The sequence below is a fragment of the Nipponia nippon genome, unplaced genomic scaffold (assembly GCF_047370975.1).
Source record: "Nipponia nippon isolate SJK-2023a ecotype South Korea unplaced genomic scaffold, ASM4737097v1 scaffold_9, whole genome shotgun sequence".
NCBI classification, from domain to species: domain Eukaryota; kingdom Metazoa; phylum Chordata; class Aves; order Pelecaniformes; family Threskiornithidae; genus Nipponia; species Nipponia nippon.
Genome location: NW_028262413.1, coordinates 21,448,558 through 21,474,325, shown reverse-complemented (window position 1 = coordinate 21,474,325; position 25,768 = coordinate 21,448,558). Strand labels below are relative to the sequence as shown.

The window sequence follows — 25,768 nt, the reverse complement described above, 5'->3', positions numbered from 1 at the left end:
TCTTGCAATAAGGCTTGAGCAACTATGCCCATCTTTAAATTGAAAACAGATGCTGATATTATTCTTAGTGTTCAATGGTTATGTAATAACCACGTATAACAAAATTTAGAAGCCAAACAGTACATTGATCAAAGGCTGTGGGAAATTCATCACACCTGAATGATCTAATAAAACAGATAGGATTTTTCTCCCTTTCCCTGCTTTTCTTCCCCCCTCCCAAAGTTGGTATTTTCCAATCAGTTGAAAACAAATCTTTTCTTTCCAAGAATTACCAAAGTGATTTCAGGTCTTCCTCCTGCAAAGTCATAAATCAAATCCCATCTTCATTCAGGTAATAATTACAGTAGAACAATCTAACAGTGGTAGTTTTCAGCAACATCTACATTAAAAGCTGTCATGACTCTGAGTTTATTTCTTAAAAAAAATCTGAGGCCCAAATGTCCAAAAAGTTAATTTTTTCCATAAGAGAACAAATAATCAGTTTTGAAAGCTAGCATCTATTCATTACAATTCCATCAGAACCATTTCAGTATTTAATTGCAGTTGGCAATTTCTTGCCTGTTTCTTCATAGTGGCAAACTAGTTGATCTATATGTATCTTTACATCTGAGAGGCAAAATGTAACTTCACATTTTTTTTTACTGTGACAGGTGGCATCAACTTGAACACATTAATAATGTATTCAAAGATGAAAAAAATTAACATTATTATTAACTTTGCAATATGTGTTTGTACATAAAAGAATAATGTAGTATTTTAACAATATTGATTTTATCTGTATTATTACTTCCAGGCAGATAATCACATAACTTATTTAATTATCTCATTGACACTTGTTTTTACATCTATATATAATTTTATATTAGCTAATGATGACACAGGTTGTAGCAGAATTTTTAAAATGACACATGAATTAAAATGCACTTTTCTGCAACTATTATAGGAAAAAATCCTTTTTCTTTCACCCCCTCTTCCACCCTTCACACACAGAAGTAGGTGGATGACTGCAAGTATATATTAAATGCACTGGACTTGGTCCTACGCTAGTAACAAGGCTACCATGGATTGACAGAATGGCAGTTTCAGCAAGGGCATGAGTGTGTTGACATAGAGCTGGAACTTCTTTTCACTTTCAAAAATTTGCCATGGCTGAACATACACATGCTACATTGGGTACTCTATTGCAGGGAAGGTTACAGTGCATTTGTCCTTACTATACTTTTTTTTGTGACTAGGTTATGAATCAAATATCTTTCATGAAAAAGCCTAACTGAAGACGACTTTGGTGATAGCATGCCCTGCTTAGGGAAAGAAAAGATATGAAAATTAACAAAAATCAAAAGGAACAGTGGGATAAATTATCCTGACTACTATATCTATTCTTGAAGTACTTAGCGAGCACCCTGTATTTCAATGTGTGCTAGATATGACATTGTGAGAGATCAAGGAAACAACAGTATAGTAGGATTATGAGCACTATCAGATCTTTGATTGGTTTATAAAAAACAAAAGAAAGAAAGCTGCATATTCCTGAATGCTTACCTGACCCCATACAAGTTCTCCTAATCCAATAAATACACACCACATCCACTGGTCAAGCTGCAGGGGAGAACAGCTAAATGGTTTCCCCCCAAACTGGACAATTACTATCTACAAAGATAAGCAGAGAAGAAAGGGGGTAAATATTTTCTGGGTAAAAAACAAAACACTCCTTCCCCCCCCCCCCCCCCCCCCCCCCGAAAAAAACCCCAACTTTCAGTCATATTTTACTCGAGATGTTACTTTGTCTTTCTACACAATACAGCTCTGCTGGTTTGATTCCAACGTATTTTACCAGTAGAATAGTCAAACGTATTATTAACAATCTATTGTTTAGTGGACTGAATCCAAAGAGCACCCAAAATCAAAATACTATCTTATATTCCAAATGCATCATTTGACACTCTTAGGTGGCACGAAGTCAAGCTACCAGAAGTACATTTTTGGAACCCATCCAGCAAAAGCTGCAGAATCTCGCTCACTAAAAATCAAACCACACAAACTTATGCACCCTGAATTAAAGGTCAGAAAAAAACATACCAGTTCAAACTAAGCCTTCCATAGCCTCATATCTAACAACAGTCATATATGAATGCCAAGGAAGAAAGAAAACATATATTCTCCCAGCTTCTGAGTATTCTCAGCTGGGGATATGTTCACCCTGATGTAGTTTATTTTGAACTGTCCATTGCATGAGAGATTTTTCGCTCTGATTAACATTACACTTATACACTTATAGATGTGTTATCATGGATAGACTGATAGTATACCATATCTAGTCCTGTTGGAGAAAGAGGGTGGGAAAACCACACACCTTGCAGCAGGATAACCAACATACACAGAACCTAAACAAGTTTCTAAGCCTGATTAGATTGAGAAGCTTTTGCTAACTGAAAATCAGATATTATTAATATTTTTTGTTAGTAGTGCTGCTGCAAAACCAGGGACCTGAAATCACAAGCCAGAGATTTAAACTGTCAAAGGCTGCAAAACCGAAGTTCAGATTTGTCCAGTCTAAGATACAAAATAACACTAATACATAAAGCAGTTGCTTTCCTGTGTGAGTGAATAAACACAAGCTATGAACACAAACTCATTCCATGTGAAGTGCAAATACACAGACAGAAGGAAGGGGACAGATAATGGAAGGCAGTGGATAGGAAGTGGGAAAATGATTGGAGAGAGTAACGAAAAAGGAGGAGACAGAACAAAAATTGTGAATATGATGCTAAAATTATAAGAAATTACAACTCCACATTGAGAAATTTCTAAATGCTATATGGTATGTATGGCATATTTTAATTCATCTTCCTTCACTGTGAAAATTATTTGTTTATTCTGAAAGCAGAGAAAGGAATTAAAAAAATAAAAGAAAGCTATTGCTTGTCTGAGGACAGGAGCGGTAACTACCCTTTTATTTCTCAAGCTGTTGTAGCTCTCACAGAAGCACTTTCTGATCCTTATCAAGCATGCATTGTAATAATCTCCATATTTTTTACTTTGAAAATTTGGCCACTGCTGCTGGCTTTTTTCTTTTTGAAGGGGTTCAGGAGGAGGACTAAACTAAACTAATAGTTAATGGAACTATTGCACTTCATACAAAGATGAAATATCAAAGGCAATTAGTCTGTACTGCACAGAAAGCGTAGTAAATACATATGGAACTAAGAAAGTTTTAAATACAAAATAAAAACACTTCTGTAATGTCCCATATCCATTTACATAATCCAAGCTCCTGAGACAATAATTTTTTCTTTAGAATAAAATGCTTGGCTCACACATCCAGCTGTTAAAAACACACAGCCAAAATAATAAATGCTTTTCTGACACTGCTTCAGCAAGCAACATCATACAAAGCTATATTTCCACAATGTAATAAACAAAGTGGAAAAATAATAGAAAGATTAGCCTTCTGTTGTCCCAAGAAGAATTACCTCATTTTAAAAAGAGACTTAAAAGCAAGTAAGAGTCACAGGCCAAGTACTTTTATGCTACAATGTCCTTTTTGATTCACTGTCAGGGTGCAAACCTAGTGTTTTGAACTGTGCACTTAAGTATTTCAGCTCCTAGGAAAGCAGGGAGGAGTGAGTAAAATCAGTGGCTGAATCAGAAATGTGGCTAGCAGCCAGATGACACTTTTTCTTCAGCCAGACAACTGAGTACGGTAATGCCTAGAATTAAGAAAACATCCTCAAACATTACCCATGATAAAAAAAAAATAAATTAGATATTATTGTAAATTTGTCAGGCCTCTCCTTAAGGCATTTTATTTCATGGTAGTAAACCCGTGTTTCTGAACTAGCTGTTAAAGACCATGTTTATCAAGTTCTACTACCAATCACTGGTGTCTTTTCTCCCGTATTTAGTTTATTGAGTGGTTCCCCTTTCCTGCTTCAAACCACTATAGCTCAGATTCAAATAGCTCTATCTTCCTCCTTACTCCTTCCATGAGAAAGGCCCCAGTACTGATAGCTGCCAGGATGCCACTGCAGAATTGAGCTATAATATCAAGATAGAAATAGCTCACCTCTACCAAGAACATCAAGTAGCATTTGGCAGCAGCATTTAACCTCAGAATAGATCAGCGTTAGCTATTTGAAGGCCCATTTGTCTATTCACGGAGTAGTAAATTCATGTAAAATGCTTTGTTGCTATTGTTTGGCATATTATTTAATAATTTCTTCTAAAAGACCCAGTTACAATAGCAACAAATCATGATGGTTGCTATTATTGTACATCTTCAGATTGATTTAAGATTTGACCTAGTTATAATAATCAAAATTTATGCTGTATTAGTACGGCTACACAACCTTTTCCATTATCGACACTTGTATTGATTGAGAAAATATGTGAAACCAGGTGGTTTACTATTAAGTGTGCATCCTACAGTATTTAGATTTCAAAAAAACACAGAGAAAAAAACCTTAAGGTAAATTTCTGATGAGTAGTTACTAATTCTTGCCCAAACCATTACCTGAATAGCAAATGTACCCAGTACAATAGTGCAAAAAATAGGATTTCTGAAGATGCCATCAAACACATTTCTTTCACCGTGGATTTTCCGTGCATTGATTTCATTGAAAAGCTGCATCATGACAAAGGTGTTGAAGATAATGGTGTAATGCTCTGAAGGAGGAGAGTGAAGCGGTGCATTCCTCCCACTGTCAATCTTAAACATTTTCTCACCTAGGTGTAAGACAAAAATAAAGGTTTCCACTAGAATAAATTAATCAAACTTAAATTTATATTTCCCATATTTGCTTTAGCTAGTTGCCTCCTGTGCTCTGCTTTACCAGCTTTCTTTCTGCACTTACTATAATATAGGCAGAATTTATAACACCAGTGAGCAAAAGACATCTAAACTTCCCGAGCAAGAAGCTTCTCAAATGATGACTTCTACCTAATAACTCAGTATACCTACAAAAATAGTTTTCAGTAGTAGTTTTCCTCTAACCAAGTAGTAATTATTCTAAGTCGTCAATTCCTTCTGATGTACTGAGCACTTGAGACCATTGACAGTATGTTCACAATTTTCTACAATAATTAGAAACAACCACTCTTCAGCAGTTTTCACCCATTTGCTAATCCAGTATGGCTTAACTCTTGACAAGCATTCAATGATATTAATGATGAAAACCACAGACATTCCTGGTTTTAAATAGATTTGGTTTTGATCATTCTGCTAGTCTGCTTTGAAAGCACACCATCAGGCATTGCTCTTTATTTTCAGAATTTGATCCGACCAATACAAAAAGCAAGATACAACCCATGATGAGTAACTGTAAAAATGAGGTAAGTTTTGAAAAGATACCTGCACCTGGGTGACCTCTTTTCTTACAGAATCATAGAATGATTTGGGTTGGAAGGGACCTTAAAGACCATCTAGTCCAATCCCTCTGCCATGGGCAGAGACATCATTCAGCAGATCATGTTGCTCAAAGCCCCATCCAACTTGACCCTGAAAACTTCCACTGATGGAGCATCCACAGTTTTTCTGGGCAACCTGTTCCTGCGTCTCACCACTCTCATTGTAAAAACATTTTTTCCTTATGTCCAAACTTACCCTCTTTCAGTTTAAAACCGCTGCCCCTTGTCCTGTCACTACAGGCCTTGGTAAAAAGTCTCTTTCTGTCTTTCTTATAAGCCTCCTTTAAGTATTGAAAGGCTGCAATAAGGTCTCCCCAGAGACTTCTCCTCTCCAGGTTGAACAACCCCAGCTCTCTCAGCCTTTCTTCACAGGTGAGCTGTTCCAGCCCTCTGATCAGTTTTGTGGCTCCTCCTCTGGACCTGCTCCAAGTCTTTCTTGTACTGGGGACACCAGAACTGGATGCAGTACTCCAGGTGGGGTGTCACAAGAGTGGAGTAGAGAGAGAGAATCACCTCCCTGGACCTACTGGCTATACTTCTTTTTATGCAGCCCAGGATACGACTGGCTTCCTGGGCTGCAAGTGCACATTGCCAGCTCATGTCCAGTTTTTCATCCACTTCCTTATACACAAAGGTTACAGATAACATACAGTTATTGAAAGAGGCCTTGTCTTAAAGTAAGAATGGGGCATTCACATGAAAGTGTAAATAATGTATGGAATAAGAGTAAAGAAGATTATCACAATACTACTCATTTTCATAACCAGTGCTTTGTTAATAAAAGCAAATTAAAACCTGAACATTTTTCTGCTATCCCACTAGCATTATATTCAGAATTTCTGAAGAAAAAAGAAGGAAGGTTTCCTCAGGTTTTCTCCTGAGGTTGTTAATTCCATCAGCTAAGTTAACAGTGAGCATTTTTTTGCCTTGGAACATTTGAACAGTTCATGTTCAAGTCTCCGGTAATAACGAGCATGTTTCCAAAGAAAGAATTTGGCTGATAGTCTTTTGACAGAAAGTAGATTATGATATCACAAATACATCAGTAACACAATACAAGGCCACAAAACTTAGACTGAGAGAGAGTGGAGATTTTTAAGAAGATTACACATCTCCAGAGAGATAACTAAGTATCAGAAAACATTCCCCTTACTACATATAAACAGCAAAGGAAAAAATTAATGAAAGCAAACAAACAGATATCATCATTTTATCTTTTACAGACACACACACTCACACATATATATACACACACATTACATCTATTTGCTTTCATTCAATACACACACAAACACAAATCAAGGAATAATACTTTGCTCAGTGAGAGTACCTGTCCTTAAGTCTCTATTATTGCATTACATCACTTAATTGGCAAAGCAGAACATACTGCTATTGTGGAATGGCAGTGGTTAAATCCATAACTAGTTTTTATTTCCTAGTACGTTCCAAAAGGCTTATAGTACATCAACTTTAAGTTTATTGTGCCTAGTTGCTGAGGTTAAAATTTTTTTATACTACAGTTTGACAGAACTAGACAGTGACTTCTGCATTTCTGATGTGCCTAATGTCTCAAAGGCATTACTGTATGTTTAAACACAATGTATTTATTGACACATCATAGAAAAAACAGAAAAACTTGAGGTACTAGTCTCTACAGAAACCTACGACAAAAAAGGAAGTATTAGTTGATCAAAATATAAATAATTCTCAATAATTTGGAATTTATTTATTGAAACAATTTTATTTATTTATTTATTGAGTTTAGAACATCATCTCACTGCAAAGCTGAGCCTTGTGGAATTTAGAAAGGAAAAGACTATCTTTCCTAGGCTTATCAGAAAGTTGGATGGGCTGTGTCCTTCAAAGTATGTATGGGTTTTCCAGAGACACACAGAAGTAATTAGAATAGGGTGAAAAAGCATGGTTTTCTTTTCATTGGGACTCAGTATAAAGTATTTTAAACCATAAAACCCATCAAAAAGCCATTAAAACACCCCATGAAGTTCACAGAAGTTCTTGTTCCAAGATTCCTACCACATGAATTACCAAGACTTTGTACACCTGTTTTAGAGAATCTGAAATTACAATATCTTTAGATTCACTACACATTCTCAAAATACACTGTAAGCCTAACAATATTACAGACCATCTCTCTTCAAAACCTAGCAATTATTTTGGTTTAAATAGCTCCCCTGTAAACAGACCATCACCTCCTTTGAGCATTCCAAATAAGCTACCAGTTGTTGGTAAGGTGGAGCAAGACTTTCACAACGGAGCTCAAAAAAACTCTTCTAAGAATCATAAATTTACATTTACAGCTTATATGGAAGTCTCTATATAAAGAAAAAAGTCTGAAAGACAACACATGTAATTTAACAGTGATGACATAGTGACAAAAACACAATATCCAATTGATAAAATTATCAGTCCTTTGAGCAAGTTCACTTGTTATTGTGGAGCAACAGAATCTATTATTAGCCCCTACTATTCCCTGCAGCAAGAAACATTCCTCCTCCTTCCCTCCCCTCTCCAAAATACAACCTATAAAAAGCATCCATTGCTAGCAAGGCCTGAAGAAGAGTCCAGTAATCTAATAAATTAGACTTTTTCCTCTTTTAATATCCATTCTAGATATTAAATGTCAAAACAGAGTGTTATTTGTATCACTTAATACTGATTATTTGCTTATCTATACTAAAGATCAGCATTTTTTCTTGACTATGGCAAACATTTTGCCCATGATTAGAGCTTCTCCAGATATTGGTAAAACAGATCTTCATTTTTGCTGTGTGGTTTGTTTTTTTGTTGATTTTTGTGTTTTTTTTTTTAATTTGTTGTTACAAGCCTACTAAAGATGAAAAGTCTCAGAATGAAATTTCAGTATAGAAGAAGCAGGATAGATATTCAGATTAAAATGTAAGCTGCTATGCTATGTCTTAACATAAACTTCTGCCAAAGCCCAAACCTACATTTTTTAGGAGCCAAAAAAGCTCACTGAGGCCCTTCCCAATGTAAACAACACAAGAAAGGTGACTAAATCCCTCTATTGCATCTGTTTTGTTTCCCCTACTATTTCTGATCCCATTAAACAGCTCAGCCCTGCTAGCTGTTTAACTATGACAGACTTAATATATGTGCATTAAGTGGTTACATTTAAAGCATTTTGATGTGTCAGGCTACAAGACCTAGATGCTTCTAAACTAAGCAACAAGCCTAACAGACTTTCTTACCGACAAAAAGAAGTGTAAATATGAGAGTAAGTTGATAAACAGCATGGCCCAGAATGTTCTTCATCATGGTACGGGATATAAGAGGTTTGTTCCTGCCATATGGCTTTCTTAGCAATAGGGCTTCTGTTGGAGGTTCAGTGGCCAAAGCAAGTGAGGCAAAAGTGTCCATAATTAGATTGACCCACAACATCTGTACAGCCTTTAGAGGAGAGTCCTGTGGAGACAAATTAGAAAGTTACATATTTCCTAGAAAAATAATTGTTGTTAGGTCATTTATTGTGATTTCATTTCTTCCTGTGTGACTGCAAGCAGTGCTGAAGACAGGAGACTGAAATACATGGATCTTTTGGTCTGACCTACTATGGCCTTTCTTATATTTCTTATGCATGACCAGAATCACAGGAAGCACAGTGATATGAGCAAAGATAAATTATTTCTCTCCAGTCATTTAAATCAGGAATATTTACAATCACACAAATCTTATAAAGCATAACATGAATAGTTTATAATACATTTTACAATACCCCCTGCTACTTCATGCATCATTCTTAAATTTTCAGCTGAATTTAGGTAACTAGATAATACAAGTGGGAGTTTCTTTCCGGGAAGTAAAATCATACTGAAACAATCTAAAAAGTAATGTTCCCTTTTACTATAACCTACCTATCTGTTTTTTCAGAAACAGCTTGAAACTGTTAAAAATTTATTAAACAATTATTGAGACATTTTAATACATCTTACTTAAATAAGACCTTTTAAAAACAGTAGTAACAAAAAAAAGCCTGATATTTGAATTTAAAAAATGTTCTGAAACTCATTAAACTATATCAGATGTGCAAAAGTAAGAAAATCTTTACTATTTTACTGGGTAACAGGATAGCATATTTGAAACTACGGAACTGGAAAGAAAAAAAAACCCCAACATTACTACTTGTCAGGATGAAGCATTTATTTTCTGAAGCAGATCACCAACCACTAGAAGGAGCTCTTTCCTCACTTAATTCAAGAAAGAGTCTATGGTCATATTACAGGGGACTTTAGATCATGTTTAAAAAAAAAAAACAAAAGTAAATAAATAAAGCAGACTAAGACAGATCTCAGGAGAACTCTAGATGACCATTATAAAGTTTTGATTTGTAATTCATCAGGGCAGTTGTAACGATAGATAGATGCAATTGCTTCAAGGAGCCATATCAGGAAAAATGGAAGTTTTTTTTTTTTAATTTAACAACCTTCTATCCTTTTAGACTGAATACAAGACAGGCAGCATTAGTAAGGTCTGCTTCCTGTTTCAAATAGATGGTTTTTATTAGGAAAATAGAATCTCAAAAGTAATAAGGTATCAGTATGACAAATTTCATAATGGAAGGGAGTTAATCCTCCCTCCTAAAAAGTGTGAAAGTTAGAAGATCAGAGCACTATTTTTATGCATTACATTACCATGGTGCTGCACTAGCAAAGCAAAGAAATTTATGGAACAGCATACAAGTCAAATCAAAGCCAATAAAAACACCTTATGAACTCTGCCCTTTTCTTCAAAGGGTCAAATGTTCATTTTTAATGAAATATTATCAAATAATGAGGGCCAATATCCATTCAGTATCCCAAGGACATATAGAGAACAAGGGTAAGTGGTTTGGTCTCTTATAGATCTGGTTTATTTTCCAGCTCTCCCTTGAGATAAAATATTACTTCCTCTTGAAAAAGTATTTTTAACACCCTTACATTTACACAAATTTTGATACATTTTATTTATAAAAAAATACTAATTTTTGGCTTATTTAAAGGGATAGAGAAAAGCAACCTACTATTTCTAAGTCTTACAGGTTGGCTACATCAGGGTAGAGAGAAAGATTAGCATTAATAGATTCTTGACCTCTTGGTTATGGGTTGCCTTAACTGGGCTTAGCTGGAGAGTTCAGCTCACTCACTTGATATGCAGCTGCAGAAACGGAAAACGCCCTTGTCTTCAGAGGTCGCTAAAAAACTAAAAGCAATCAGGACAAACTTCGTTCCAAATGGAGACCTCATTTATTTTTATTAATACTAATGGCTTAAACAAGGAGAGTACTTGCACTAAAAGCAGTTTCTTGCTAGGGCTCAGAGACCTTAGACTTGGACATAGTATATAGAGAAAAGGGAAAACATGTTTTCTACTGAAGAATTTTCCTTGTCATATTCTTACCTGTCTAATTAATAAGTTTTCTCGAGAAACATTTTCTACTTTGAGATGTTACAATAGCTGAATTTTCGCTTCATGCGCTGACTTCTATGTCAATAAAACTGAATTTGTCTGTTACGCTTAATAAATAGAGTCAAATATTCAGGTGTCTATCAGAGCCTGACATATTCCTAGCATAACGAAAAGTCAGATTATTTCAGTTTCTCAATCACACAACTGTAATTGGCAGTCATCAGTTTTGGCAACAACATGTTCTCACCACTTCACACTGCCAATCACCTTGGGTGGCTATAGTGCCCCTAATAATTATCTATTATTGGCAGTGCTACACTGTTCAGTCAAGTGTGAAAGCTCATTCTAAGCTGAAGCCAAAACATTAAATACACATTAGTCTGGGCAGGCGGTGGAATGAAATTTCCACTGCAACTCTATCTGATTTGTGATTAGTTGGTGGAAACTGAGGAAAATACGTATCGACTAAGGAGCTTAGTCTTCCGTTACAGATTTTAGTCACTTATGCATGTGGGATGCAAATTCAATGTTCTTTTCACTGCATTTTAGCCACTAACTGACTAGCTAATAATTCTTAATTCACTTTCTGAAAACTTCAGGGATGAAAGCTGTTCAAACTGCAAACCACCCAAATTCACCACTTATTTGTCAAATTCCTTTCTACTTGACCTTGGAATAGGTTAGCATTGGCCTAGAGGTAAAAGGAAAATGTCCCTTAAATCAAGTGATGTTACACTTCATCTTGGAAACACTTAAAAGTACAAATCACCAAAGGCTGGAAATAAACTACAAATCTTTTGTGACATGCAGAGCCTCACAAATTTTAGAGCTTGTTACTTTTGATTTAGATGACAAGCTGTAAGGGAATGAAAAGGTATTTTCACCCTTACCTCTTTACTCCCACTTGTCACAGAACATATGCATGGATTCATAAAAATGAGCATTTCTGGTAGGTTAACTTTATATACATTAATGCAAAAAACCATCAGCCCTCACTTCTGCTGCTAGATCACACTGTCTACTAATTGTATGGAAGTGGCGTCCTCAATTCTATTTCCATGCATCTAAGCCTTCCCAAATCAAAGCTAAACAGTACATACTTTTATTTTATATTATAGCTTTTTCAAATTTGCCAATGCTATTATTTTAGGATTTGCCAAACACAGTTCCGCAGTAAAACATTATAACCATGTAAATTACTGCCTTATACATGTAAGTATAGATCATCCTCATTTTTTGAACAAGATCTGTAAAAACAATAAGTGATTCATGCAGTAGTTCATTGCTACAGTGCTTTTTAATTAACATTTAATTTTCCAAACATAATGTCCTATAGAGTCACTGTTTTCAGTTCCTAATGGCTGCTAAAACATTGTCTTTCTCAAAGTACAAGAATAATAATTTGAATGTAAAATGTTAAAACACAGTCTTTGTCTTCTCTTTCTTTAATGCAACCATTTTGAATAGTTACATTGCCTTAACAGTTGGAGACACAGACAAAATTTGGCATGGAGATAAACCTGCTAGCTTTATAGTTCCAGTAAAAAAAATATTTCCATTTGACTGAACTGCATTTTAAAATCTTTTTTTTTGTACATACTCAGATTATTTTTAACAGCTCCAAACATAATGACCTAATATTTTCTTGCTACTGTGTGTATGTTGGGGACAGGGAATAGGATGAACCTTCTGGCTTTGTAAGGCACATATAGAACTCTATATGATACCTAGAGATGTGGAGCAACAACTCATTTGAAGTACAAAATTCACAATAATTGTTGGCAGAGCTCCAAAGAAGATCCCTTACTGAGTCAATCAAAGGCTCTGCAAAAATGTTATTCAGAGAACGAAGTCAGAATATAAGAGTTTATATCTCATAAATCCACTGGAAAAAGAAATTATTTGTTTAACCTGAGTAATGGTTGCTAAACAGAAAGGACAATTATATGCAAACTGATCAATATAATCACACCTTGATCATTTTAAAAGTGTGCATCGGGCAACAAAGAGAGAAGAAAGCAAGAGGTAAATGAATTAGATTAATTGAAAGATAAGGTGAATTAATACAGCTCAGCCACATTGTGCCACACAAACTGCGCTGACATGGGACTAGCAGAAATAATAGTTGTGATCTCATTGGTGGGTGCTATGTGCACACTGGACACAAAATTAAGAGCATTCAATTAAAGTATGTGACACTGATTCAGCTTTTAATCAGAGACTTCTTCAAGCTTGGTTTTCTTGTATGACCTAGATCTCAGAGTGCTTTACATAATTACAGAATCACAACACAGAAGTTCATTATTAGTTGAAAATTCAGAACTCTTGGCTCATACATTGAGCTGCTGGACTCTGAAACAGGGCCCAATGTAAGTTAGATCCCTGTGAGGGGCAGCTTAGTTTTGGCAGCAGCCATGCTAAGCTTGCCAACAGGTTACACTGTATCTGTAGTTCCTATGCTGCTTAGAATATGATTTCTGTCACCTTAACATGACTTTGTGCTGGGACCCATGACAGAGAATAGCAAATGACCATTTGCATTGGTCCCACTTACTCTGCATAGTAACTTCTTTAATAGCCCACTGCTACTCTTTTATAATCCTTATATAACATTGGAATAGCATGTAGCGTCACATACACTTTGTACATGTAGTTAAACATGTACTGAAACAGCAAACCAGGACAAAATAGAAATAGTAGTAGATATAGTAGATATTCTAACAGCAGCATCTTGCTGAAGCAGGCATTGGGTAGATAAATAATAAAATAATATTTGCTTAGAATTAACTGAATTAAGCTAAACAGTAGTTTCCTGGAGTGGAGTTGGCAAGGACACTGGTCTTACGTATTTGAGAAGAAAAGCAGCAGATTCTTAAAATGGCCACTAAAGGTCACAGGTTCTACCTAATATTTTTCTTAAGCCTCTCCATGGCACTCCTAACGTGCTCTGGACCAAACAAATCGGCTCCTATTTGGCAATGCATTTGCTGGGTACTCCTTGGAGGTCTAGTTTCACTCACAACAGTACTCACACAGTTGGAACCTTTCATTACTATAGAGCTGCTGTGGTTTCACTAGGAGTCCTGCAGTGATATGACCACATACACATATTTACATGTACACTGATGCAATTGCAGGATCAAAACTGAATAAAATTAAGTCTATTTGGTTGCAAAGCACAAGCCAAGTGTTAAAAAAAATAGTCAAACCAAATATTTTATCATCTTTATACTTCCTTTAAGCACTAACAGTAGAAACACCAAAAAGAGTAGGTAAGCGTAAAAGAAGCTTCATACTCAAAGCATCCCAGTATGCTGGTTCTGAATTGCAGAACAGATTGTTTGAGAGGTGACATTAAGAAGCATGAAAGAAATATTACTACCTACATAGAATTTTTCTTATTCTAGATTTGATGAAATATCACCTAAAGGATAGCCTGTGTAATATTCGTTAGCCTGAATATTAATTGTGGACTAAAATTATATTCTGTGTGTCAAAGAAAGCCAAACTGACTACCTAAAAGCAAAGTAAAATTCAGTCCAACGTGACCTTCTTTATATTCTTTTTGAAGGTCACAGAAAGCTGTGTTGCCTTTTGGAAACTATAGATTTTAGCTTCACTTGTTTGTTAAGAACTTAAAAGTTTCAGTGAAAATAGTAATTTAAGACCTGTGTGCAGTTTTGAAGACTTAGATCTATATCTGTGCACCTAGCCTGTTGTATGCAAGATTTTTTTGTTATATTCATGCATTTTGAACTAGGGCTATTTTCATAGCAACCAGAAGGTACAGTATGTTCTCAAGTGTAATTTTTACTAAAGCTTATGAGCCAAACAAACATAATGCCCTTTCACTGGCTAGAGTCTTTGAGTCAAAGCCTAACATAATAATGTTCATTCGTAAGGCAAGATCCTTCTTGAATGAGACGGAACTGAGAGCTACTTGAGATTAACAGCAGTCAGGCTGTTGAGTGTAAACAGAACTACAATGGAAATAACTGCTGCCTTTTTGCTACAATTTCAATTTTAGCTCCTTTCAGATCCCTCCTTTGGATTTGCATTTTTACTGCCAAATTAAGGAATTGCATAAGAGTCTATTTGGACAGAAATACAGGAATTCTAGGAGTTGTACATTAAAACCTGTAAACAGGGACAATGCACTTGACAGGCCCCAGCTCTTACAGACCATTGGGGCAATATTAATGCACTGGGCCTCTTTCAAATCCTTCTAGAAGCCAATGGAATGATTCAAAGCATGAAGAAAGTTCCAAAATTAAAAAGGGGAGTATGCTTGCACTGATTATGCATTACACATGCACTTAGACTTGACTTAAAAGTCTTCGCACTGATTCAGTAATGTTTAACCTATATAATATATAGGAATATAATATATATATTAACCTATATATATTATTATACCTATATAATATATAGGAACATAATATATATATTAACGTGTATATATATTAACCTATATATATTAACCTATATTATATATATAACACCTATATATATTTAACCTATATAATATATAGGAATAAAATAGAAATTCCTTAGCTAACAAATAGAATATATTTCTCTTCATGCTTTCACGAAGCAATTGAAAAAATGCTGGACATTAATCAAAAAAATTTCACCTTAAATAAATGTTAGCAGGCAGTGACTGAATGTCTATAAAACAGGGTCTTAAAAGGAAGCACTTGCCTCGGTTCCAATTATGGTATTCTTACCATGTTGCTGTTAGCACTTTTTTTCTATATGGTTTTGTACCACTGATAAAAATCCAGGAGGACTGACCTTCCAGACTTCTGTCCCTATTCACATACCTTCTGTTACCAGCAACAATCACTTTACAGCTAAACATTTTCTCAATATGCTTGGAAATATTTCCTAAGGGAAAAGTTATCTAACTTCTGCTGCAACATCAATAATTTCGTCCCATAGCGCAGGCTCAATTGTAACAAGGCATCATCAAGACCTAAGGGCAGTGTGGTACGGATCTAGCACTTAGCAGCCCGCAATTTTTACTTCTCAGAAAACATGCGAATTGAGGTTTCAGTGCCTCCTTCGTACAGAATAAAGTAGTTATTTCATTTGCTAAGATCACTTCTACTTGCTTCAAAAACAGCCATTTCTGATTTCTCTAAGAATCTCAGCCCTAGCACCAGCCTTACGCTCACTTAGCTCAGAAGAGCTAAATGATGACAGTTGTATCTACCCAGCTGTTGCATGGTGCTAGCAGAAGCTGGGAGCCTGCAGATTCCTCATACGCAGCACAAAAAAGGCCTCTAAACGTCAGTCAAAGCTTAGGAGAAGTTTGACCTCATGGTTTTGTAAAGGTACCTCGGTTTCTAGTTTCAAGTATCAATTCCATGATTACAATGTAAGTTTACCCTGGAGCAGAGCTAATGACTTATTAATTGCTTTTCTCAGGTGTGCATGAGCTGAAATTTACCTGCTGAAGCAGGTATGTGCATCTTTATGATGCACAACAGACGGAAGCATCGGTTTTCCCATAGTGTGTCTCAATCAAAGGAGGCATTTTGTAACAGCACCTGTCTGAGGCATCTGAAATATACATTATTTCAGCGAGTGACAGCACTAAAAACTTCATGTTTTGCTGTTTTTTAATGAAGGACAAAAACCTCATACTGTACTAAGTGCATCATGTTTTCTTTCTAGGGAAAAGAAAACTTTATTAGTCAAAAAGTAGTAATTTGAAGGGGAAAAAAAATGTGGTTTGCTTTCACATATGCTTTTTGTAAAACACCTAGACATGTTGCACATACACCAGGATTGCAATAAGGAATTAATGTAGAGGGAGAAAAAGAGATCTAAGTCCAACAGTATGTGCCATTTAATTGGTTTGTCATTTGCATCTGAAATTCAAAGGAATTGCCTGAAAGAAACAAAATAATTTTATCCGTTCAAAAAGCTCCCCTGCTGGGATTACTTCCATGTGTCAGCACTGCTCTCTTGAAAATAATAATCCCATTCCATAATCCAACAAGAAATATATATTTAATAGTGAAATATTCTGAGAGGAAAAGGCAAGGTCGCATCAGCTCTTCCTTCTCCCAACCCCTGACATTTTCTGTCCTATCATCACAGGCTCAGTCATGACAATAATATGTAATCAAAAGCAGAGAGCTGTATGGAGGCAGCACAAAAATTAGCAGCTCCTAAAAGCAATTTACTTCCAGAAGATGGATTAGTATACTTCCTTATGTCAACAGCTATTTAACATTTAGCAGCTTGATCCTAGATACACTCTTAATGTTCAGAAGAATTTCAGAAAGCATACTTTCTGTCGTACAAAGTAAGAATCAAATGTAAGCCACCATTAGTTAAAAGCTTGGTAGGATTTGGCCCCATACTTCAAGCATCACCTGAAGTTAACCTTACCTGGGTAATGCACGCTCCAGTGAAAGCCACAATCACAGCCACAATGTTAACAGTGAGCTGGAACTGCAAGAACTTGGAGATACTATCATAGACATTACGTCCCCACATTACGGCCTTCACAATGCTACTGAAATTGTCATCTGTTAGGATGATATCTGAGGCTTCCTTAGCAACATCTGTTCCAGCAATACCCTGGAAAAATTAATTGTGAATAAAATTACCTACTAGAAAGTACAGAGACAGTTACAATACAAATCTTCATATTCATTCAAAGTCCACAGTTATACAGAGACTTCCCAGCATAGTAACAGTGACTGCTGAGTATATTCTGCATTCTACATTTGCTAGGAAGTTAGCTAATTTGGCCTATTTTTGAAAGTGAATAAGGATGCAGAAAAGGGAACTGACAGAGAAGAGCAGAATTCATGTGATGATAGTTTTGAGTGTTTTAAATTTTCAGCTTAATGACTACTGATCTTCTGAGTTATTTTTATCATTGATGGTATTTTATTAATATACATGAACAGAATTGCTAACAAAAATTAGAATTACGTATCTTAATGTATAGTCTAGTATATTAATGTCTCAGAGTCAGAGTATGTTGGGAAGACATCTTTACAATTAGTGATGGATTTTACCTAAGCAAAATAGTACTCCACTGTTGTGAAGAACAGAGAGTTAATTTTTCTGTATCAGCACAGGATTCTGCATATAGCAAGTAATTACCTTAGACAAAATATTGAAAAAGGATCAAAACAAGCAATACCAGTGAATCTAACACAGTAAATAAAAGGATTCTGAAGCAACATAACTCGCCCCTTCTAATATATTGCTTCACTGACAAGTAATAACTAAGCAACTTTCTCAACACTTAATGAATGAAAAACCTCTTACAGCAAATTTATAATGACACAAACATCAATAAATGTGTTCAAGATTATACCATTGCAAAGCCAACATCAGCTTTTTTAAGTGCTGGTCCATCGTTGGTTCCATCACCAGTCACAGCTACAACCTGCCTCTGTTCCACTTGTGTGCTGTCAATAATACCTGCAAAAAATGTATATACATACACATATACAAAATAATTAGCAAGACAAAACTTCCCTCTAAAAAATAGCAGGGTCTGTGTAATATAGACTACATAATACCACACAAGTCTTACAGAGATTAACAGAGCTGATTTTTAAGGAAAATAATGATGAAAGCAGTGTCATCACTACCATATACTACCAGACATCACTACTGGAATTTAAATGGAAAGTTCTGATCCTGCATTATCAAAACATCAATAAAACCTGCATAGACTTCAAAGGGAATGAGATCAGCTCGTTATGTTCTTTCGGAAGATTTCTACTATTTAAAATTATGTGTCACAGTAAACCCATTTCAGCCCAGCTCTCTGATTAAACATCAATGGAAAGGATTTGCCAAAGACTTAAGTTCATGCTTAAAGCTCTCCTAAACTGGGACTGAACTGTAATATCTGTTTTACTGGGATGCCTTCTGGCAATCGGTTTAACCTAAAAATAACAAATGCCATTGATGAATTTTATTTAACTGGAGCCAAATTAGCATTTTAACAGACATGTTCAATTCTGCCAAACAATGATTAAGAAGATATAAAATAATTCTTTAAATTCTGGAGCCAAACATTTTAATAAATAGACATAATAAAATAATTTCTACTTTCATTTTGAGATCATTTGAGAAAAGAAAACACTTTTCACTTGGTGAATCAAGTTTCATGCAACTAGCCTGCAGGGAAGTATTTTCCACTAATGCACATGGGGAAAGGAAGAAAAAGAATAAAGAATTTTGCTAAGATTACAGAAGAAGACCTGTTTTTTAATAGGATGGGGATCATTCACCACTCATGCTTTTATTTCCATGTCAGAGTCCATTTGAATATGAGTCCAGAATACAGGATTGTTGTGTAGGGTATGAGAACACCTCTCCATATTAATAACTTAGAGGGGGAAAATGACAAAATTCCTTTGCTAACACATTTTGCACAAAGCTATAACCTCTAAAAACAATTATCAAAACCTACCCAGTGTGAAAAGCTTTCATTTTACTCTGGAAAAAAATAACTCACCTATCAGATAACTAACCAGAAATAGGAAATTGCAGATTACAGAGCAATAGCTGCCTCTTGGCAAGGTTCAGGCTTATCAGGCACCCAGAAGATTGCAATGCAGTATGGAAGCAGTTAGTCTCCTGTATTTTTCAGTCTTATGAAAAATCAGAAAAAAAACTATTCACTTTCCATTGGCAGTAGGAACTCAGATAAATGGCACATTATTCTGGTAAGATCTTATAATTAGAGCTTTCAATTTGTTGGGGTGATTTGCCTTTGGTATTACTAAATAAACAGGAACATTAGCTGCCATTACTGTTAAAAGCATTTATCTTGGTCTTCCCTTCTTATTAACACATCCTTTGAAGTCAAATTAATAGTTTAAGCTTCTGAAAAAAACTGTTAAAATCTCTGACACATCATGGTATTAACTGCTCCAAACAGGTAGACAGCATCCTCTCACAAGCAGATTCCAAAAGGGAGCACAACGCAAATCAAGTTGAAGAGGCTCTAATAAATGGCCTCCTAATAGATATAAGTAGTGCTCTAATGTCAATGGCTTACCAACTGCCCTGCATCAGCCAATTGCTGGATGCAGCTAAGTAATTTACATGGTTTAATAGTTGTTCACAAGGTTTAGTGGTCATTTTTATCCCTAAAAGCAAACTATGCAGCTAGGATAAGCCAAACACCCTCCAGAGCACAGAACTGCATAATCAGCAGTCATGGAAAAATAGAGATAAAACAGTCTCAGTTACCATCAGCATCTCAGCCACACACCTTCATCGCAGTGGCCACTGCTCGTGTCATCAGAAATATGTCAATGCATGGCACAATAGTATGTGGATGGACTTCAGTGCTATTCATAGGAAGAGAGAAGATCTTTGCAGAACTTTCATTTGTGCATCAGACAAATTTCTAAAATGGAGCAGCAGTGATTATTTGGGATTCAGAGGATTTATCATAGCTATAATTATGCTCCCTGACTTCTGTATGCTCTTTTTAATCTGTTCCTTCTTCATCCTTCCTCATATTTCTGAATGGTTGTCTTCTTTCTAGCACTTGCCTCCTTCCTAACCACGTTTTCTCCTACTTTTTTCTCTTTTATTTCTGTGATATTGTTCTGTTGATAGTTGTGATAAGGTTTCACCTCAAGAATTTTCTTCAGTATCAAGTAATATGTCTTCATAGATTTTACAAACAGTGTAAGGAGACCAAACAGAAGAGGGATGCCTAGGAAGGGTTCGCCCTCTGCAATCCTGAGCTGTGGAGAACAACTACTTCAGTGATCAGTGAAAAATTTAAATAAGGGCAAGACCTGACAAACTGCCAATAAAGACAATGCCCATTTCTTTAACATTCACTGGCCTTCCCACTCATTCAAAACAGCTAAAAAGAAACTTCAGTATTAATTAGTCATGTCTAACAGCCAGGAAATTTCTTCAAAATAAACGGCTTTACTCCAGTTGAATGCTTACATACACTATTTTAATAAAAACAGGTCTGCAAGGAATAGTCAGGGAATTCCTAAAACTCAGCACAGCTACCTCCCAAAACAGTCTTTGCTGTTTCATTGGCCTTTTCCCTCATCTTAAGCTGTTTGGCCATGACTTTACTCTGTCAAAAACAATTTTATTCAAAAGCCACAGGAATACACCTAGAGCATACCATTACAGTGTGTTCCACATGCAGATTCCGCTGATGCTGCAGGAATCTGGGGAGGAGTCATGTAGCTTGCATAAGGTAGTTTTTCAGAGCAAGCAGCTTGTTTCTGATGAGGGGAAAGATCATATTTAAAACAACTATGTATAGCTATCAAGACAGGCGCTATATGCACAAGCTTGCTATAAAAGGTACCAGCACTGCACACACAGCTGAAAGAGAAATATATCCTGTATGTCCCACCTTCCTCCCATCTAACATTAAGCAAGCATTAACTCAAATACACTTCAGACAATAATACAAAGAATATCAACCAACAATGTGTATTCCATTTCTTTTACAAGGAGCTATCTGTACCCATGGCTCAGATCAAAAATATCAAGTATAGCCTCAGGTTCTCCCTTTATTGCAAAACAAATGCCACTTTATTTAAACAATTCTTACTTGCATTGTCACCCTTAGAGTCACATCAGTAAGAAACCACTGGTTCTGGCAGAAAAAAATTCCTGGTTTAGATATTTCTTTTTGTCAACGGATTAACTCAAAACAGGCAGACAGGAAAAACTTAGCTACAGTAGAGCATTTCAAAGATGCACACCAGTTCAGGTGTTGTTGATGCAGGAAAGTTGATCATCCCGTATGCTTACACATATTCATATTTCTTTGACAAGCTAAACATGGACAGATACAGTAATATATTTTCATAGGCATGTTCTGTTCAGATTAGTTTTTAATACTTCCAAACTTTTGAAGCTCCCTGTCAATTTAACAAGAATTTAGGAAGTCTGTCTGAAAGAGAAAATTTAAATTTGCTTTAGTTACATGCTTAAGTATGTGCAGGAATAGAGCTTTAAAGGTTAATGTAAAAGTGCTATATATAACATTACAGACAGCATTGGTAATTGTTAAGTGAACAGTGTTCCACAAAGTTCATGATATTAGAATGGCAGAGAAGAACATGGCTAAAACGCACAGATTTCTGTACTAAGCATGCACCACCAATGTGCTTTATAAGACTGAAACACTAAAGGGGAACCTTGAAGGCACCAGTGCCTCCCACAAAGTTACACTTAACACAGACTACAGAAACCTAAATGGTATTTACAGAGTATAAAACTCTATATTCAAATGCAGTATAACTCCTGCTTCCTTTAGACTATTTTTATGTTCTTCACTTCAGGGAAGAGTTGGTTGAAGCTGACTTTTTACACTGTGGAAAAGGTCAACTTTCTCAGTATTTCTTCATATAAATTTGAATAAAAATAAATATTAAAATTTTCTCTCAAATGGAAATCAAAACCACTTGCCATTTGCAACATGCTGATATTTAATTGCAGAATTTAAATAAATACACTTTTCTATAGTCTCATGGCATGTCCACATTAATGAGGTCATGAATATAATACCATCCCATACAATAATATTTGAAATATTTTAGTAATTAAGGGTAATTATTAAAAATCTTTTCTCCTTTAAAGTTCCCTTTCTGCTTGTTAATAGATCAGCCTTACATGAGAATAGTAGTTGCTTTAATATCACAGAAAAATAATTCCAGCCTAATTTAAACATATTGGAAAGCACAGCTTCTTTAACTGGTAAACCGAACATTTATTTGATCTTCTCTATACCTTCTGATAAGAAGATTGTATTTCCTATCAGTACTAAACAGTTGCTTCCCACAGTATTTTAAAAAACTGTATAACAATGTTGAAGTATTTCAGCAATGGTATTATAAGGACGCATCAGTATAAACGATACGCATGTTTACTTCAGAATAGGGTAAAAAATATGAAATAATACCAATGGATATCATAAAATCCACAAGAAATTCTATTTCAGCTGGATTGAGATATCTAACATTTTTGTTTCACTGAAGCAGTTTGTGATGATAAACCACTGCAACTTTTTTTTTTCCAATCTACCTCTACTTCAAAGCCATAAATATTTGAGAGAAACTGTCTGCCCAGCCTGAAATCCTGAACCATGCCTTTCTCTAGTCCCTTAGCAACAGTAAAAGCAAAAATGCAAAATAAAAATTATCCTTTTGCTGGGTGGGATTGTGCTATGTTAAGGAGAAAAAATATTCCCTCCAGCAGCTGTATGTCATTAAAAATTAAATATAAAAACAAGTTTATTTTGTGATGTGTGTTTTTACCCTAGAGCAGATAGAATACATCAAAGAAAAGAAAATCCTCTTGATCCCTCAAGTGTCTGAGAAAAACATAACATTTTAACAAGACCAAAACTAGCGAACATTTAAATAGTTTCTTGTAACTTTTAATGGCCCTTGGAGTATTACCAGCCAAAAAATTCCATCATGATTTTCCACAGATTTGTTCTTGCACTTGGTGAGATACTTAATTGCTCTATCATTTGACCTTGTCACATCTTTAAAACATCAATTGTATTAGTTGCATAAGGCATTCAGTAGTAGTAAATATCTTTCAGATTGTCAAAGTGCATATGCTATAAAACATCAATAATTTGTTGCTTATTTTTCTTCAGCTCTTTATTGATTTCATTTTCTCTGGCAAAGGTTTAATTTTTCTCTTAAGGGAAAATCCTGAATGATTCAAATGAGTACTCCCAAAGGACTTATTTAATCCACTTAATGAAACACAAATTGTTGTGTGTTTCTGAAACAAACTATTAGGCTGCACAAGTCATCCTCTAAGAGCTATAAGACAGTATTTTATATGCCCTAGGGAAGCAAGGAGACTTCAGCTAACTTTGTGCTCTTTTAATACTGGCCTATGGAGCTAATAATTATGTTGTCCAAACCAATGGTCTCCAAATCTTTTCAATCATGAATACGTATTGGTAAAATCTTTTTAAGCACACACCCCCAAAATATGTATACTATTTATAAATTATACATATGTAATACTATATTATGTATATTATAAAACATACATTAGAAAATGATGAGATAGAGATGAAATAAACATTATTTTAAAAATATTCTTCTATTTAATAATGGTAAAAAAATATTGTCTTCCTGCATCCCAGTGGATTGTCCCTGAACCCTGTGCACCCCACTTTGGAGACCGCTGGTCTAAACAGTGGCTGGAGAGGGTGAGTAACAGCAGTATGCCTCCAGCTGCCCCATCTTGCGCACCGTATCAGGGCTTACAAGATATCTTAGTCCTTCTGAATGATCCATGCTTCCAGACCTCTTCACATACCCTGATCCCAATCCCAAATGACCCAACTGATCCAGTCTTCAAATTCACAATGGAACTATTGCTCTAAAGTAATTTAGGCATTTTAAAAAATTACATACTGCTCAAAAGCCTTTATAATCAGTCATGTATGGAGTAATATCAATAAAACCTTGCCATACCAAAAGGACAGATCCAGAAACTATTTCCTACCTAAATGTGAATTATTATTCAAGTAGTCAACCAGCTGAAAACATGTAAGTGATCAGCTGGATCTTATCCTGAACTTTAGCTCCTCCAAGAATTGCTAAGAAGAGTCTCTCCAGACTTTCTAGGGCCTTAACAAAATAATCCAGTTCTTTATTCATCAGGAAGCCAGCAAACACAGCCATCCGCCAACAGGGCTTCTGCCTGTGCCAGCCGCCCCATCTTATCATGGGCAGAAATTATGTTATTCCTGATCAGAAATTTTCTGATTTCATCAGCTGTCTTTTAAGTGTGAGCTTCAAAGTCAACAGAATAAGATTTCAAGTCATCAAGAAGTGTGAGTTACAGATATCAAAAAGGCTTTATAAAGAAAACTGCAAACAAATCCCTCTTTTATAGAGCACTCCATCTGCAGACAGTATGGTAAGAGAATATAATTTGTATGGTGCAGTTTTTATAGGACAAAACCAGACTCTAAAAATACAGCCAGAAATATAAAGGAAGCCAATGCAAATCATACAATTATAGTCAGCCTACAGGAAAACAGATTTGGCTTAAAATACGTATCTCCATTCACGTAATGGAAAAGAGAGCAGCTCCTAGTTACGTGATCTCCAATAACTGCTATTGTAACATGAAAAGTTTTTTATCTTGGAATACTCTTTAAAAATAATTGTGGGAGAACAGATGCACTTGAGTGACTTGATTTACTCTAAATGAGCCTGTTCTTGTTTTCCTCATAAAGAGGTATAGGCAAAGACTACAAAATCTATGCCCCCTCTTGTTTATATGAAGAACAACCTATTCCTCAACAATATTTTCTTTCTGACCAGCAAACACCCATTTTCCCTTCCCAGCCACAGCCTCATTCTAATCCACTTAAAAGTCACAAGGCAAATATGAGATTGCCTATATCTACTTGCCAGACATCTTATTGGTATTTCTGTTATTCGTGCCGACCAGTTTCCTATTATTTTCCACTTGAAGGCTCAGGTAGAGTGCAAACACAAGAGATCTGATTACTGAGAAAACTTCCTTGCATTATGTATAGATCTGCAATTCAAGCGAACCACTCGGATATATTTATAACAGTAAATTTTTTACAACACAGATGATGTGCTGAACATAATTCTATAACTTTGGCATTAATTACACACACACACACACACACGCAAAGGTAGTGGGCACACACCTTTTACCAAAGTATGTTTGTCCGTGGGAGATGAGCGAGCAAGCACTCGAAGCTTTGGCCAGATTTTGTCAATCCGCTCTTGCTCAATCTGGAGGGGGGGGGGAACAAAAAAAAAAAAAAAAAAATCGAAAACAGTAAAACTGTTAGCCTGTGATAAGCAAAACGTAAAATATATTTGTGTCCATGTATCAGATGATTTACTTCGCTACTCAGATCCACAACTTTTCTTGAAAA

General features: G+C 35.6%; 1 protein-coding gene across 17 annotated transcripts in view; it reads right to left on the bottom strand.

The window, feature by feature from the left end:
• ATP2B2 (ATPase plasma membrane Ca2+ transporting 2) overlaps positions 1 to 25,768 on the bottom strand; it is a 442,035-nt gene that overhangs the window by 22,514 nt on the left and 393,753 nt on the right. For all 17 annotated transcript variants that reach the window (XM_087743155.1, XM_087743162.1, XM_087743156.1 and 14 more), the window contains 6 exons: positions 25,535 to 25,622; positions 18,176 to 18,282; positions 17,233 to 17,424; positions 8,637 to 8,850; positions 4,514 to 4,725; positions 1,543 to 1,650 (listed from right to left, as the gene is read on the bottom strand). In XM_087743155.1, coding sequence (XP_087599281.1) covers positions 1,543 to 1,650; positions 4,514 to 4,725; positions 8,637 to 8,850; positions 17,233 to 17,424; positions 18,176 to 18,282; positions 25,535 to 25,622 — 921 coding nt within the window. The remainder of the gene's footprint in view (positions 1 to 1,542; positions 1,651 to 4,513; positions 4,726 to 8,636; positions 8,851 to 17,232; positions 17,425 to 18,175; positions 18,283 to 25,534; positions 25,623 to 25,768) is intronic.